The sequence below is a fragment of the Lithobates pipiens genome, unplaced genomic scaffold, assembly GCF_037356315.1.
Source record: "Lithobates pipiens isolate NorthernLeopardFrog02 unplaced genomic scaffold, aLitPip1_a1.2 Scaffold_18, whole genome shotgun sequence".
Taxonomy (NCBI): Eukaryota; Metazoa; Chordata; class Amphibia; order Anura; family Ranidae; genus Lithobates; species Lithobates pipiens.
In genome coordinates this window covers 207228949-207247122 of record NW_027507758.1, presented here as the reverse complement: position 1 = coordinate 207247122, position 18174 = coordinate 207228949, and the positions used below count along the sequence as shown (strand labels likewise).

At 44.1% G+C, this 18174-nt stretch overlaps 1 protein-coding gene across 4 annotated transcripts in view; it reads left to right on the top strand.

Annotated features, from left to right (window-relative positions):
• Positions 1–18174, top strand: part of NUP133 (nucleoporin 133) — a 951293-nt gene that overhangs the window by 518635 nt on the left and 414484 nt on the right. For all 4 annotated transcript variants that reach the window (XM_077486543.1, XM_077486541.1, XM_077486544.1 and 1 more), the window contains 2 exons: positions 1682–1845; positions 2406–2500. In XM_077486543.1, the coding sequence (XP_077342669.1) occupies positions 1682–1845; positions 2406–2500 (259 nt within the window). The remainder of the gene's footprint in view (positions 1–1681; positions 1846–2405; positions 2501–18174) is intronic.

Genomic DNA, 18174 nt, shown 5'->3' with positions numbered 1-18174 from the left:
TCCATGAGTAATAGGTCCTGGCTTAACAACCTGATTTAGGATCGTCAGGTCCTCTTTGATGTTTGCAATCACTGTGTGCATGATTGCTAGCGCATTAATTGCACTATTTGCACTTTTCTCATTTTTTAGTACTGCATATATGCATTATTCCTGATCAATTTACAGCGAGATTTGCACGTGTTAATATTTTAAATTATTTTATTTTTTTAGTTTGCACATTGGCACTAGTGCACTTTATTCTGACGTATGTTTTGCACTAGACACTTTAGTTTTTTCGGTGTTTATTTTGGCACAGTAATTTGTACTACCTTTTAAGGCTTATTTAAGGTTGAGTTGGATTATTTAGTGATGTTTTTTTTCCTTGACGGTCTTGGAATTTGCACTGAAGTTTATTTTACACTAGTAGCTCATTGCACTTTTTTATAGTGTGGGTAATTGATTATAGCACTGCACCTGCACTATCATTTACTTAAGAAAAAAACAACAATATGGCCTCTCATACCACGACCTGACATACAAATAACCTCCCTAATACGGGCAGGGGAGAGGCTCAATACCCAGGATCAGTGGCAATGGGGGGGCGTGGAGAAAACGCAGGCCCCCTGGAGAACAACAGTGCAGGGGTCAACCTTAAACCAATATTCACCCCCCCCCCCCCCGCCAGCCAGGTATCCAGGGCTGTGGCAGTACACTAAGCTCATTTACCTTCCACGGTGCAAATAAATCCAATTCTTTACTTTTTCTATTAATCTCTAAAGGGAAAGCCCAAAGCTATCTTTCACTTCTATAACACATTTCAGGATAAAAGGGTTTTTTAGTAAAAGTACACCCATGTGCAAATGGAAATCAGACATTGGAAACCAATTTTCTACTGATGTCTGCAAAAAAGATCTTAAATTTCCTTATAAACTTGCTTCCTGTGCCGATCTTTGGGAAGTTATGTATAAAATAATTTCAAGATGGTACCTTACCTCTTGCAAGCTATCCAAAATGTACTTTTGCACGCCAGCGTATTGCTGGAGCAAATGTGGAGCTTATAGGCTCTTTGCTACATATACTGTGGCACTGTAAATTGAGATCTTTTTGGAACTATATTTGTTCTCCTATTTGATTTCACTTCCTTGCCTATTCAACCTTCTCTTGAACTAGCTATATTACATCTAAATGTAACAAGAATGCTGTCTTAAGCTAGAAACATCACCATCTCCATCCTCCTAGCAGCAAAACATCTTTTACTGCATAGATAGAAGACCGTTAATATCCCACTGCTGTCTGATGTTATAGATGACGTAAACTTGTACTGTTCATATGAAAGATTGATGGCTTTGAAAAACGGCACCCTCCATATATTCCATTACACTTTGGAAAACTGGATTAAAGACCACACTGTTACATAGGACAACATATGCTTGATTTCTGTACCACTGATTCCTGCCTTTCCTTTCCTTTATTTTACATGATACCTTTGATTGACTATTTCTATTGCATTTACTATTGTATTTTAATTCAAGCTTTGTTCTAGCAAGCCTGAGTAACCTTTTGTAATGTTTAACCCTCATTGTTCATGTTTGTTTTTTCCACTGTACTCTTTTTGGTGGACCTGTTTATTCACATTTGTAACTCAAAATTCAATAAGGATTTATGTGAACTAAATCTAAATGCTTAATATTTGATTTTGCAGGAAGGATACAGTTGGGGCACAGTGCATGATAGACAGTCTGTTCCCAACTGCTGTGGATTTCAATACGGACAAAGAATTAGATCAAGCTGTTGCACAAATAAGCATGGACTTGGTGGATGACTATCCTGCATCTGATCCTAGATGGGCAGAGTCAGTACCTGATGGTAAGATAAGTAGAATGTTTATCAGTCAATTCTGTTTATAGTCTTTAATGCTTTCAAGTTTAGTACATATACTAAGAGAGCCAAGGATTTCAATATCTTTGAATTTAGTGTTAATATATAGCCCCAGCCATAGAATTACAGTCAAAATTAATCAACATTTATGGGCAGAGCTTGTGGTTTTAACACATTGTACAGCATGTGCTAAAACAGATTTTATCCATTCGCTGAGCTTTTCCTTTTTTTTTATTTTATTTTTTATTATTATTTATTTTTATCGCACTTTGATTATAAGAAAGGGGGAAACTATTCAGATGGGCATTTTCCATGTTTCAATAAATTTGCTTAGTTTACTTGGTGCACATGCACACCAAACTTTTTGTAGTAAATGCATTCAGGTAATCGTGTGCATTGCCCTTTTCAGGTTAAACTTTAAAAAAAAAAAAGTCATTATGTAGTCCTTATAGTGTATATGATCTTGTAAAAATATTTTGACTCAAAGAATATCATGTCAACATAATTGCATTTTGTGTACATTTTTTTTTTCTCTTCCTCCAATACAGAAACTGCTTACTTGAGTAATACGTCTTTGATTCTTTTGCATCAGTTGGAAGATAAAATTAAAGCACATTCATTCTTTCTGGACTTTCTTCATCAGGTTAGTGTAATTGGAACAATTAAAGTAGTTTGATTTAGTATTTTTGTGCAGCCAGCTCATTGAAAGAAATTGAACCAATTCCCCCATCTTTACATTCAAGGTGGATGGGGAAATCCCCCTTGCTGTGTCATTATATTTGACAGCGGATTTCCCCGCTATCAGAATACACTGATCAGTGCTGCAGTCCATTGGCTGCATCAACTGATAAAATATACCAAGTGGTTCCGGCGATTCATGATACAGATGTGAGGGCTCCAGGCTCCCGCTGGGCCCACCTCTAAATACATATAAATAACCGACCCAGGGGCTCCTGCTTCTATCGCCTTACAAGTGACATACCAGGAAGCCTTTGTGGACTTTTTTTTTATTTTTTTTTTTATAGAGCGCTCCCGTCCCTGTTCTTACACTGTGACAGATCTGTGAGAATCTTCTAAACAGCCAGCAAACACCTCTATGGCTGATACAGCCACAGCAGGCAGCCACACAGAGGAGAGCTCCCCTTCCTATGTGGCTCAGACACACAGTGCATGGCTGCAGCTCTTGCAGAATCTGCTGATTCAACCTTTGCCCACATTGCTGAAGCTGTAGCTGCAATCCTCAAACCCACCATAGTCTCAGCTGTGGAATCTGTTTCCCAAGGCATTGCCCAGCTCTGCAAGGAATGTGGAAAACAAAATTGGGATCTTGAGGAGTCCAGATAATAGGGAGCACAATCTGGTCCAGGAATCCCAGAGATCAGGACAAGCAGCCTTCTGTCAGACCAGACTGAACCCAGGCCATCACTTTCTTCTCTTCCTTGCAGCCTTCCCTCCATGCTGCCCTGCAGCCTTCCTTGGGGACTGTGGCTCTGTTGGTGGACTTGTGACAGGAGGAGGATGGGCTTGCTCATAAATGTGGCTGTTATCTGTGAGCTGGCCTCTCAACCCCTCCTGAAGGGCCTCATAAAAAAATGTGCTCACAGAGGAGGTGTTGGCCCTTCTGTAATTCCAGCAGCCTGGTGGCTAGATAGCAGCCATAGGCCTCTTCATCGTTGGGGGCCGGCATGGGGAGGGGTGGGGGGCTTCCCTAATGAGGCCCAGTGCTGTGTCCTGTCATTGCCCCCTTCCTGGGCCTTTTGGCAGTAAGGCAGAGGGGAGGCACCCGGGATTGGGTGAGGCTCCTACTGGGCCCATCCACCCCCTAGCTGCCACTAGACACTTGCCACGGCCTCCTCCTGCCTGAAGCTTTGCAGACCCTCCTCCTGGCTGAGCTGTGTATAAAAAAGGGAAACGGTTGTAGTTTGTGCTTTATCAATCACACACAATTTTTAGCTCATGACTTGCAAATTGAATGTTAATAAATAGAAAAGACTATCATTCTGACCCCAGCATTTTTCAAGCTGGTCACCAACATTTTTGGCCACTACTGTCTAGTGATATGTATACATCATTTTTGTTATAAAATCATTGATTTTTAAGAAATTATAACATCTAGTTATAGTCGTTTGCCACACAGACCAGACTTGCGACAGATGCATTAGCTTTATATACACTGTGCATGTGTCAAACTCCGCCTGTGTCGCCCGCCCCTGGCGTTTTTTCACGATTATTCCCCACCCCTTCTCTCTTTGGTGTGCAGTGGAAATATATAGTTAAAAATGGTGGAGGCATTTTCAGGAAGTAGCGCAAAGCCCAGAGCCCCAAACATCCGGGTCCAGGGGGAGATTGAAGGCCACCAACATGGCCTTTGAAGAGATGGTGGACATCTTGAGGAGGGAGGATTATGATAGCAAAAATAGTCCGTACACCCGTCCCAATTTGCGGAAGGACCAAATGTCCTCAGTTGTGACCACTCTGAAGCTGCAGTTTGGGGTACGACGGTTTAAAGACCAATTGAGAAAGTGCTGGTCCGAACTTAGGCTGAGGAAGCCGTCTCAGTATCCAAGAATCAAGAAGGTGCTTCAATAAAGTAAGTACTTGGCGTATCATAATTAACTTGCATGCTGCTCCATGTGCTTTCCTTTACTGTGTTAGAGTTTCAAATGGCAACTTCCATGTTCGTGGCCACAGTAATCATTCATAAGAAACATTGTTTGCCAATAAATATGATGTATTTAGCTGGTACAGGGTTATACCTACATTTTGGTCATGATAATGTGTCTTATTAAAAGAAGTTTAGGATATTGTTGTGTATATACCTTTGAAACTAGAATGAATAGCAAACTTCATTCAGTGGAATGTGGAGTGGAGAGGACACTCGGCAGCTGTTTACACATCTGGACTCAGGAGCACTAGTGTGGGACACCAGAGAACATTTTTTAGGGTAACCCACACAGGGGCTCCAGGGGATACTTGGAATGTCTCCATCTGTGAAACTTGGCCAAAAAAGGTAAGTATTGCAGTTTGGTTAAAAGGGAATTTGAATCATGTCTTCAACTTGGATCTCTTCCCAAACAGACAGTTGTACACCACTTCTAAGCATGTTTCATATTCCTAGTTCTGGACTCAAATATCTGTGTGCTAAGTATACCTTTTGTTTCATTCTCATAGGGCAGAAAAGACTCAGACAACAGGATCCCAGGGACCCCCGACCTTGCCAGCCTGAATGGGAAGTTAGCCCTAGCCCCCCCGAGGATGTGGCGGAAGGAGAGGTGTAGAAAGTGGGCAACATGGGCTCCCCACCAGGTGAGTGTCTAACACCCCAGCTTCAGGTAATCTATGTATGCCTGCATATTTCTAAATACATGTTTTTTTCATCAATTTCAGGTGATCTGGTTGTGGAAGGGGGAGGAGGCGGAACCATTTACAACACTCATTGTCAAGATCATGGCCTGGAATGGGGAGATCAATGCTATCGCCTGGACATCATGCAGCAAGAAATGACCAACATGATGTTTTGGGGAGAATCAAATCCCTTTTTCCCTAAAACTAAATTGATCATGTTCATTTCCTTTTTAGATGACCACATTCTGTGATTTTAAGTTTTTTTTTTTTTTTTTTTTTTTTTTTTTTAACGCCAAATTTTGAAGACGCACACGGTGTGTCAACATGTGCTATCTGCCATCAGGGGATCTCAATGTACGTGTTTTGTGGGTGCAACCCTTCCTCATAATGCTAGTAGGTGAGAGGAAGGGGTTGCACCCACAAAACACGTCCATTGATCCCCCCATGATGGGATATAGCACATGTTGACATTACCCATTTGGACTCCCAATTTGTGTGCATCTTCAAAATGTGGCTTTTACAGGGGTGACATCACCCCATCTGATGAAGGCAATATCGAGACATTTTTGACACTATGTCTGATATTGCCTTGACGTTTTATATATTGAACTTTGTAAGTTCCAGAGTTGTGTATGTTTTAAAACGTGCCTGTTTCTAAAAGAAAAAAGACAAAAAATAATAATAATATATTGATGTAAAAAAAAAAAAAAAAGATTGTGAAAACCCAAAAAAAAAAAGTGGATGAAAAAATATAATACCAAAAAAATATATAGAGAAAAACCCAAAAATTGTTTAACACATTTTATAAATGCACATGGGTGAATGTGCACATAGTAATCCTTTTGAAATACAACAGTGTGTGGCTTTTTCTTTCAATACCAGTTTTGTAAGTCATTTTGGGTTTACAGTGACAATGGGGCTTATTTACTAAAGGAAAATACACTTAGCACTACAAGTGCACTAGGAGACAGCCAAAAAGAAAAGCAAGCAATAAAGAAAATTCAAGATTTTAGCAGAAAACATTTTTTTTTAATTAATATAAATTTTAGACATTGTCTGGCATTGCAATGCCCCCCGTACCCATTAAAAAATTCACATATCTCTGCCAAACTTGACAGGTGCTTTGGGGTGCCAAGCCAGTATCCAGGCATCTCAGTGAATTTCCAGCAATATGTCCGGCCTCAGGCCCAACTGAGGCTAGATAATTATGAGATTGTTTCCTTAAATAATTATGCAGGATGCAAAAGCACAGGATGATGGGGTGGGTTGATTTTGTAGTTTGCCATATGGATTGCTGTCAGAAACAGGCGGAACCGGCTGGCCATTATCCCAAAGGTATTCACGATGACTCTTCTCGCTCTGGCCAGCTGATAGTTAAAAACCCTCCTCTCTGGGGTGAGGGTCCTTTGGGGGAATGGCCTCATCAGGTGTTTACCCAGACCGAACGCTTAATCAGCTGTGAAGACGAAGGGGAATCCTTTCATGTTGTCCGCATCAGGTGGCAATGCCAGGCTACCAGTCTGGAGAAGTTGGTAAAACTCCGTCTGGGGGAAGACGACTCCATCCGACATCCGGCCATTTTTCCCCACGTCCACATGGAGGAACTCGGTGTGCTGACACCATCGCCATTAACACTACACTATTAAACCCCTTATAATTATAATAGTAAGACCCCGAATGGGGTGGTGGCACAATGTGGACATGCTTCCCATCTATCGCCCCTCCACAGTTGGAGTCCCAACAGGCAGCAAAATGGGAGGCCACAGTCTGCTATTCACAGTTTCCTTCTACGCTACAGGGAGTCAACAAGAAAAAGAAAAAAATATATATAAGCACTTTTGCACATAACATTGCAAGCAGATTACACAAAAACATTCTTGCACATCAGTATTACATTTTTTTTTTTTTTGAGTATTTAAAAAGACAAAAATATAAGGCCCACTTATCAGGCTACTCACCCCTTCTGATAGCCCATTGATAAAATTGAATGGGGCTCGGGGGGGTTATGGGAGGGTTTGAAGTGACTTTGGGAGCCCCCCCCCCCCCAAAAGCCTCAGGCATTCTGCCTGAATTTAAGGACACACATTACATTTGGACAAATTGTAGGGAGTGTTTTGGGGAAAGCAGTACAATGGAGCTGTATACATACAATATACATAGTTAAAGGGACTAGGTGTATATGGGCCCAGGATAGCATGCTGGGTAGGTTAGTGAAGGCAAATGTGCATGTAGGCCAAAAAAGGAGTATTAAAAAAAATACCAGCATGCATTAGGATAAAGGGGACATTCACCGCATATTCCAATCGAGGTAATCGGGGAATGATGATATAAATACAATACATTAGCAAACATTAAATACATATAATGTGATGTTAAAGGATAAAACTTACTGTAATATAGTCATTCTGCAGGACCTGAATTATGGCAGAACAGGTCTCTGGAATAATGACCCCCAGAGTCTGGGGGGAGATGCCTGTCGAACTTGAGGTCCTGTAGACTTTTCCCAGTCAAGTACTGCAACATGGCGACTAGCCTCTGCTCCGGAGTAATGGCTTGCCGCATGCAGGTATCCTACCTTCTGATATAAGGGTCAGCAAAGCAAACAGACGGTGTAAAATGGGGTCTATCATCCTGAGATAATTCCTGACATCCTCAGGATTATTCTCCTGTATCTCACGAAGCAAAGGCATGTGCGAGATTTGGTCACGCTGGAGTAACCAATTATTGATCCATGAACTCTTCCCCGCCCTGTTCATGATGGACCGGGCTTGCGTCAAAATATGAACCCCAACACCAAGCCCCCACACAGCACGGACTCAAACAAGTATGTACACACCATGGTTTCAAAACGTTTGGCTGATCAGAATGAACTTGAACACACTGAAGAACAGCAAGGCCTGTGTAGAACGAGCTGAAGAACAGTAAACGACTGGACCAGAAAGCACTGGAATACAAATACGAACTGACCACGTGCACTGAAAACCAGCTACAAACCCACAAGCACAAACTGACCAGCAGTAAAACGATCAGAATAAGCTGGAGTCTAAAAAACGTGACTAGTCTCCATCCAAACTTCTACTAACACAAGATCAGCAGAAGGAGCCCAAAGAGTGGCGCACTTGGTCTTGAACTTCCTTTTTCTAGTCCCATTGTATGTGCTGCACGTTATTGCGTTCTAAACGAACAGACTTTGGTGTGATTGTGTGTATGCAGGACAGTTTCAGCGGAACTCCGTCAGAAAGACCGTCCGTTTAGTCTGATGGAAAAAACGGTCGTGTGTACAGGGCATTATAGATTGTGATATACAAGTAATTGAGGTTCTACAATGTATAAAGGAGTTTAAAGTGGGCAAAAGGATGGGCCTGGGGGGCTTTATGGCACTATATTACAGTAAAGTGGCAGATGTTTTAGCTCCCCACCTGATAGCTATGCATTGGCTTTCCCTTTGAATCTTCTGACTGCTAATATACTAATTCTTTAGGCCCATTTTGCTTATTAATATAGACCTGAAAATACTGATTAAAATCCTGGCGAATCGCTTAAATTCTTTTTTAACTTTGATCAACAAGGATCTGGTCAATTTTGTTCCACGGCGACAGGCGAGAGACGCAATCAGATTTATTGTACATCTTCAAGATATAGTTCATAGTTGTTCTTTGGCGACTATGTTCTTGTCTCTCAACTTTGTCATGGGCTTATTGAATGACTGTACTCTGCCATTATGGCTTCGGAGCCTCATTTTTGAGATGAGTATTAGTGTTATGATTCCCTTCAGGCTAAAATAAAGTAATATGGTTTTGAATTGTCTTTCCTCTCAGAAGTGGTAACTGTCAAGGCTGCCCACTCTCTCCGCTCTTATTTATCTTGGCCTTGTAACCCTTAGTGGAGGTGGTTCGTTCTCACCCAGACAAAACAGGCATTGAGATAGCTAGCTCCCCTAATGAGATATTATTTGCAAATGACATCCCGATGACCTTGACTACCCCTAGGATCTCCCTGCCTAACTTGCTTTCCCTTCTAGATACCTTTGCGTCCTTCTCAGGACTATCTGTCAATCCTACTAAATTGAAACCTATGTCCATTAATCTCCCGCTTTCATAACTATAGACTGTGAAAGCTTCTTTCCTGTTTCAGTGGCTACCTTCTTTTCCTTATCTGGGGATCTGGCTTGCTCCAAATTATGGGGAACTTTATCAAGCCAACTTCCCTCCTTTTATTCAGGAAACAATCAGATATGATGTTCTCTTGGACTCCTCTCCCTTTATCTTGATTTGGTAGAATATTGGCCGTATGTCACACATTCCAAAACTGCTTTATTTTTTTCGGGTTTTGCCAGTCCCAGTTCCATTACATTTTTTGCGTATACATCAGCACAAACGCCTAAAGTTTATCTGGGTTTCCGCTCAAACCAGAATCAATACAGGGCGGCACAGTGGTGTAGTGGCGAGCACTTTCGCCTAGTAGTAAAAAAGGAAGCTGGTTCGAAACCCAACCATGCCACTACCTGCCTGGAGCTTGCATGTTCTCCCTGTGCCTGTATGGGTTTCCTTCGGGTACTTTGGTTTCCTCCCACACTCTAAAGACATGCCGGTAGGTTAATTGGCTTCTGTCCAAAATTGGCCCTAGTATATGAATGGGGACCTTGGATTGTGGGCTCCTTGAGGGTAGGGACCGATGTGTGCAATGTGCAGGGATTGCAACAATTGTAGACACTCACTGGTGTCTTTATTCAACTTTACTAACTATGTTATATGCAAGTGTTATATGCCTGTAAGATTAACGGTGGCTTCTCGGTCCCCAACTTGCAAGTGTATTATACAGCAGAAAATATAGCACCATTATCTCACTTCTATGAGACGTACCAAATGCCGTTATTGGCTACTATTGATTTAGTGGGCTCTTATCTGGTACCAGTCTCCTCTTTGCCCTGGCTCTCCCCATACATTGTCCTACCACAATCTGGCCATGCTTGGCTCGTTCCGTTCGCCTATGAGATTTGTTTAAATTCTCTGCGGGCCTGATTTCTCCTCATCTCCCCTTTGTCTCCTGTATTGTCCTTTGTTCCCACCGGGGTGCGACAATCCTCAGCAGTTCTCTTGGTGGACCACTAATGGCTTTGTCGATATCCACTCTTTGTTTACGCCTACTAGGGCAGTGACATTTGACACTCTGTTCCACTCATGAAATCTCCTGCGAGAATATTTTAGTTACCTACAGCTTAGGTGCTTTCTCCAGCAGCTTATAAAATCTTGACCTACCCTGGTACACCTTGATTCTATTTGAAAGCTTCTTTAGAGCTTGACCTTACTCCTCAGGCTTGATATCATTGATTTACTCATTGATAATGTCCTCAAAAAAACACATTTGAGGCCTTATCTTCAGTGGGAGGCAAAGTTGGGGAGACACCGGGACCTGAAGGACTGGCAGATCATGACTATAGCATTATCTAGGTGTTCCAAAAATTTTTCTAATGCTAGAAAATACAAGATACTTTACAGGTGGTTTTACACACCGGCTAGGCTGGCCCATTTTATTCCAGCCTACTCTTTGCTTCCAAGGATGTTCTCAGGAGGGCACTGTCGCACATTTAGTGGACATGCCCGAAGTTATGCAGGTCATGGGTCGGAATCTACACTCTTCTCTGCAACTTCTCATACTAATCTCGAAAGGAACCCTTATGAAGCTCTTCTTTGCAAACCGATTGCAGAATTGCTTCGTCCGGAGCATCAGCTAGCGCTGATGTCCTAAGTACCCCTGTCCTGAGAGAGTAATTTCTATTGTTTGGGTGTCATGGTTTGTGTGTGTGTGTGTGTGTGTGTGTGTGTGTGTGTGTGTGTGTGTGTGTGTGTTTGTAATATCAGTATGTCTTTGTGATTTCTGTGTGTGTTTGTGATGGTTTTGTTTGTGTGCAATATCAATGTATGTGTGCATTCTGCAATGATTGTCACACACACTACCAAATGAGCACAATAACACCCACATATACAATCCCAAACTAACACGCAGATGCACAAATACCCACAAATTCTAAAATGAACATACTTGCAGACACACACACACTTCTAAATTTACACAATGGCAGACACACACAATCCTAAAATGACACACTAGCATACACACAAGCACAACCCAAATTTCAATTTGACACACTTGCAGACACACACACACATGATCCAAAATGAACACTAACGTAGACACATGCATGCACATGAAGCCTACCAGTGCAGTGTCCACCAAATGCAGCCTCATCAATGCAGTGTCCACCAAATGCAGCCTCATCAATGCAGTGTCCACCAAATGCAGCCTTATTAGTGTAGTGCCCACCAAATGCATCCTCATCAGTGCCTGAATCACGATACCCCGCTGTGTCACAGAGCTTGGATTTGAATTCCCCGCTGTAAAATCCCAGCTCCTGTGATACATGTCACACTGATTACATTTCCCAGCATTGGATCTGCTTTCTGTCTATCTCAAGAGCAGGTCTAGGTGGCTGGTCTTTGTAACAGGGGCTGTCCCAGCATTTCAGACCCAATCTCTGTGACACAGCAGGAGATACCACATACGAGGAGGAGGGAGGGGAGAACCAGTAGTGTCACTAGGGTTGTTGTCACCCGGTGTGGCAAAATATGGTGTCATTTACCACCAACTATAGTTGCCCCTCAGTGGAGACTCCCCTTCTTCAGTAGAGACCCCCCTCCACTAAGTATAGACCCCCCCATCAGTGCAGAACCCCCCTTGGGATAAACCACCCAAATCCATCAATGTAGACCCCCCTCCATCCGTACAGACCGATCCCCCCCCCCCCCAGGATATCCCCCTCCATCTGTGCATACCTCCCACAAACACCGCTTTAAACAGTAATATCATCAGTACATATAATGAACAGCTAGCAGCTAACAGTGAACTAATTAACCAGTAAGCTAATTAACAACTAGGCCCCTAAGCCTCAATTAGTCAGTGGGTATACCCCCAGACAGTCCAGCACCAGTCCCCCAGTATTCAGGAAGACCCAGGGCTGTCCATCTTTCATTAACCAGTTTTCTTTTTACATCATCTTCTCACTGCGTTTCAAGTTGGCAGAGACCATCATTGATTCCTTGGCAGTTAAATGTGGTAATAATGATTTCATGCTTTCGAGAATTTACATGAAAAATATGACATCCCCAAGCATTTCTTTTACTTTTACTTACAGGTCAGACACCTCTTTAGCTCCAAATCTCCAACTTTAATCCTTGATAGCCCGATGGCCTTTGAGCACCTTTGCGCTCAGGGTCCCCACCAACTACATTTAATTTCCTCCATGAGTCGACTCCCTTAAATGAACTTACACATCTGTATATGGGTAAATGGTCTCAGTTGTTGGACAAACCTATCACCCTACAGACATGGGATAGGATTTGGTCCTCTACCTTTAAATCCTCTAAGTGTGTCACGCAAAGGGAAACGGCAATTAAAATCCTCATGTTTTGGTATAGGACCCCCGATGTCATCCACAAATATGACCCCTCAGTCTCGCCACGTTGCTGGCGATGTGGGCTTGGCATTGGGTCACTGTTCCATATTTTCTGGAAATGCCCTCTGATACGTCCCTTTTGGATGGCGGTGGGATTGTTGGTGGCGGAGGTGACGGGGGTATCCCTCCCTATCGATCCCTTACACTGTTGGGTCGTCCTGTCCCAGGCTTACCTAAAAATACAAACCTGTTGGTCTCCTATATTCTATTAGCTGCTAAGAGGCTTGCCCCGCTGTGCTGTCTGTCTGGCGCAACTCCCCCCCCCCCCCGGCCTAGATTTCTTTAATCGGTGTCTGAAATTTGGAGAATGGAATATCTGACGGCCTCGGTGCACGACTTGATTCCCCAGTTTGATAAAGTATGGGAACCCTGGGATCGGTCGGAATATGGGGCTCCCCTGTCTGTACTCCCTTCACGATCATAGATGCCGGTCGTAACGCCTCCTTTCTGGCTTCCGCTCCCATCTTTCTCTCTCCTATCCACCCTCGCTATATAATTTTCCAGGTAACCACCCCCCCCGGGATTCACCATGATGACCATGTGAATGTTTTGTTGCTCTGTCTCTGGCCCCTGACCGTCTGTCAAATGGAATTTTTGTTTTGGTTTACATAAACTGTTATTCAATTTACAATATATGGTTATGCAGTTCACCCTTGTGCCTGCATATGTGGACATTATTCCCTGTCTTCTGTAATTAACGTTTGTTATATTCTATATTCACTTCTGCTTATTGAATATTCCAATGCTTGATTATATTGTACTTGCTTTGAAAATTAATAAAAATTACAGTTATAAAAAATAAATAAAAATGTGGTAATAAATAATTTTGCATGATATAACCGAACATCTTCCTGAATGCTTGTAGCTCCCTCAAATGCCAGGACCCATAGTCGGTAAGCAAGAGCCTTCCCTGCAGTCCCCTCCAAAAGCCCCTGTCCTGGGTTGGGTCTGTGACATCCCCCCCCCCCCCCACACCCCTCGGTCTGGACATGCATTAGTTGGACAGAGTGAACCCACATAGTCCACATTATCTCTACTCTTGACCACAGGGAGGGGTTGCCATCAGTAGGTGTGAGACATAGGTTGTGGACCTTCTGTCCGGCTGTCAGCGCTTCAGGTGGGTGGTCTTTACCATTCTTTGTCTGCTGCTGGGTAGAGGGACCAACTGCTTTTGCACCCTGGAGCTGTGGAGACAGTGTAGATAGGCAAAGGCCAGCGGTGCTCTACCCTGTTACCTACTCTTCAGCTGGAAGTAAGCGCTGCACTACATCAGACTGTCCCAGGGACCATCTTCACTTGCTCCTTGGAGCTCTGGAGTAGTTACCGATGCTGGACAGAGGTTTGTTGCACACTGCCCTGATGCCAGCACTTCTGCTGAGGACCCGACATCACCCGCTCCAGCTGGCTATTGGGATGGGAGGATGACTTTCTCTTCTCTCGACACTCTTAAGTGCTGCTGGAGAGGGAGAACAACTACCTCCTTTCCCCTGGTCCTTGGCTTGCTGCTGGGGAGTGAGGACAGTTTACTTCCCTGCACACTGGAATGGGAGGATAACCACCTTCTCTCCTGGACTGTGGATCTGCTGCTGGTGAGAAGAAAAGCAGACTACTTATGGTGGTTCCTGTGTTGCTGTAGTTATAGTGCAGAGGTATTGGGCACTTCTGCTGGGACTCTGTATGGGCAGAGACTGGTAGCCCTCTGCCCGCTGCCAGCGCTTCAGCTGGGGTTAGGTGTTTCACTGTTATCAGCCTGCTGCTGGGGAGAGGGGCTGGCTCACTGGAGCTCTGGAAATGTTGTGGGTGCTGGGCAGAGGTCATTCATGCTCAGCCCTGATGCCAGCTCTTCTGCTGTGAAGCAAAATGAAACTTTAGTGGCCTTGCACAAATCCTCCAGGACCACTGATTGTTGTAGGCTCTGCTGGTGGCTCGCTGGCTTACCCCTCCTGAGTAAAAATTGAGCTCTATTGAGCCCTTCATCTCTGGACCTGGTGTCTAAAGATAGTCTCACTACCACCTGTCCCTGGAACCCAGGAGATTTTACAGGTGTTGGCCAGAGGCTTGCAGAGCTCTTCAACATTTACCAGCACTTCAGTTGGAAGCTCAGTAAAGGTTACATCCTCTGGGGAAAAGTCAATTAAATCCATGCTTTCTGTGATCTGTGGCTGGAGAAAGAGGTTGCCGGCGCTCTCCCCTTTTTAGCTCCCTTTGGTGGTGCTATAGCTGGTGTATGGTATGAAACCATCTAATGTAGTTTGCTCCTCCTCCAAGCTCACCAGGTAGGTCAGATCAGGTGCCAACACTATTGCCTCAGATGGATCATGCAGAAACTCTTGATTGTCCCAGAGGTCCCAGTAGTGAAACTCCTCAGCACTCCTGAAAGGCTTCCCACAATAGATCAGGGCCACCACAATCCTCACCCTCTGGAGGGTCATCATCAGCCAGCCATAGGTACTCCTGTGCTGCATACCATTATAAGGCCTGGTACGCTTCTTCCAGCCATACCTCCCTCTGCACCAACTTTTCTGATTCTGACACCAATTCATTGTGTAGCTTCTCTTCCAGGAACGACATCCATAATGAAAAATGATCGTAAAATCGCTGCTCTGTGGTTGGAAGTAATTCTCCCTGGAGAGCATTACCTCCTTGAGGGAGGTCCCACAATTCTCTTCGAATCACATCCTTCCAGTCCAGCCCACCATCTGCTGATACAGGGCCATCAAACTGGTCCAGAGCTTCCTGCAGTCTCTGGCTGCCATTGCCTGTCCCTTTTCAACAATAATCCCAGTGGTAGTTTGGATTGCTGTAAAAGAAGCAAGCAAATTCCACTGCTTTGCACCTAAGCTAGTGTCGTCTAGTATTAGGTTGCCATTCTCAGCTGTAATACCAGGTTCCAGAGTGGCAGAAGTTGTATCTTGACGTAGGCACCCATCACATTTGGTTACAGTAGTGGGATCTGCTTCCTCCCTACTGGCAGTGCAAACCACCACAGGGACCCAGTGTCCGATAATATTAAAGATGTGTTCCAGGAACTGGTCGCCATGGAAGCAGAGTTCCAGCGGCTAATGCAAGAGAAGTTTGCTCAGTACAGAGGTCTAGTTATGCCCAGGATGTGCTGGAATTGAGAGACGTGATCTGCCGGGAGCTCTGGAGGGCGGCTCTAAAGGGGATCAAGGCTTTTATGGAAAGGTCCTTCCTATGTCCTGCTCAGTACTGGTTGCAGTTGGCCTTGCTTATACTATTCCAAGGAGAGCATTCTCAGGAAGGAAAGACTGAGCTGAATAGGCTGGCCCAGACGAAAATGTGTGATGGGTATCAGGCGTTGCAATGGTATGTTACCCAAGTGTGGCTGAAGAAACTCAATCCCGTTATAGGCTATAACTTTGGTGGCCAGGGATTGATTTTTGAGATGCTTCAGCAAGATCCACAGTTTGGTAGTGCAATGGAGTGAAGATGGGAGGATATCTGAGATTTTAGGTATTTTGAACTTCCCAGTGAGCTCGGATTGAGCAGCCCCTTGGACTTATAGTTACATAAGAAAAGGATCTGGAACAAGCATATAAAAGACTGTTCAGCGAAGCTCAACAGTATGCCCCAGCACCCATGAGTGTTATGGGTAATGTGTCGCCCTCACTGGGCCCAAGTGACACCAGCCCGTGCCCTGGAGTTTCAGCAATTCCAGCGACTGGGGATTTAATAGACATTACTGCTGAGGAGGAACAACCCAGTGAGCCTCCAACAGAAGAGCCGATATAAGGGAAGAACATTGCTGAGCTCTGTGCAGCACCTTCAGCACTTGCAAGGGAACCAAGGAGAGGAGATGGTGACCCTCCATCCCCACCACCAGCTCCAGAGATTGGGAGTTTAGAGTTTAATAGACTTTTTTTTTTTTTTTTTTTTGCTGAGGAGGGACACATCAGTGAGCCTCCAGCAGAGGAGTGGTCATCAAGGCAGAGCGCTGCTGACCCCTGCCTACAACAATCAGTGATCCTGAAGGATTAGTGCAAAGCCACCAAATTGTCATTTCATTTTCATTTTTCCAGGTCTGGAATCTGGTTATTTTACCTTTTGATGGTGGAGAAATGTGGTATACTCAACTGGGACGGCATTTTATAGGGGACTGCAGGGTAGCCTCTTGCCTACTGACTATAAGCCCTGGCATTTGAGGGAGCTGCAAGCATTCAGGAAGATGTCCTGTTATATAATGCAAGATTTTATTACCACATTTAACTGCCAAGGAATCCATGATGGTCTCTGCCAACTTGAAACTCAGTGAGAAAATGATGTAAAAAGAAAGCTGGTTAATGAGATTTGGATAGCCCTTGGTCTTAATGAATACTGGGGGACTGGTGCTGGACTGCCTGAGGGTAGACCCACTGACTAATTGAGGCTTGTCTAGGGGCCTAGCTATTAAATAGCATACTGGTTAATTTGTTCAATGTTAAAGTTACTGTTCGCTGCTATCTGTTCATTAGATGTACTGATATTACTGTTTAACCATTTCCCAACTGGCTCACTCCGATATACGTGCCGCCAGAGCATGCATGTTGCTCCCACGGATTTGATGTCTGCCGGCGGCCCGCGATCTCGGCGAGGAGAGGCAGAATGGTGGACTATATAGCAAAAAAGTGCTAAAACTTTGAGATATGGTAAAGAAATAAGAGCAGTGCTAGCAACTGAGATAATAAAGTTACAAACCTAAAATTAAATGTATACCTAAATTAATAAAGTGACATAAAATGGTGATGACAATTACAAAAACTATAAGCTTAAAACGACTGACTGGAAATTAATCAGTCCAAAGTTCCCATTAGGGGAAGAAAGTGAATCCCCCTTAGGAGACCCCACTCACCAGAATCGGCAGGTCCTCAACCTATCGGTCTGGGATCATGTAGGCAAAACATAGTCTCTTCCGCAATCGCCGCCAGTATGGCATGCGTTCCATGGCGGCAGGAAATTACGTCACTGGTTTGCCGTGAGCCGGAAATTGTCCTCTCCTCTCCAGGGCGTTCGGTGAGCGTATATGCTCTGGGGCGCACACATGAAAAAAGGCATGGAGGTCTCGTCGGCCACCATTTCAAGGTTGATCAGACAGATTGTAGTGCAGGCCTACGCCTTGAAGGGGCAGGTGCCCCCCTTTCCAGTCATGGCCAACTCCACCAGGGCAATTGGAACGTCTTGGGCCTTCTGACATCAAGCATGTCCACACCTTTGCAAAATTCTACAAGGTAGATGTCTGTGCATTGGCTGATGCCTGTTTTGGCCACAAAGTTTTGCAGGCGGCCGTGTAATTGCAATTGCACTTACATTTTTTGTCCTGGTTTTTGGTAAAAACACAGTACCGTTTAAGAAATGCACTGTTGCATTTGTTACCCCAAGTTCTGAGATGGTTTGGAGGTAGTGACTCTCTGATGAGGAGCACTGTTTTTTATTTTTTGTTTTTGTTTTTTGTGGGTAAAAGT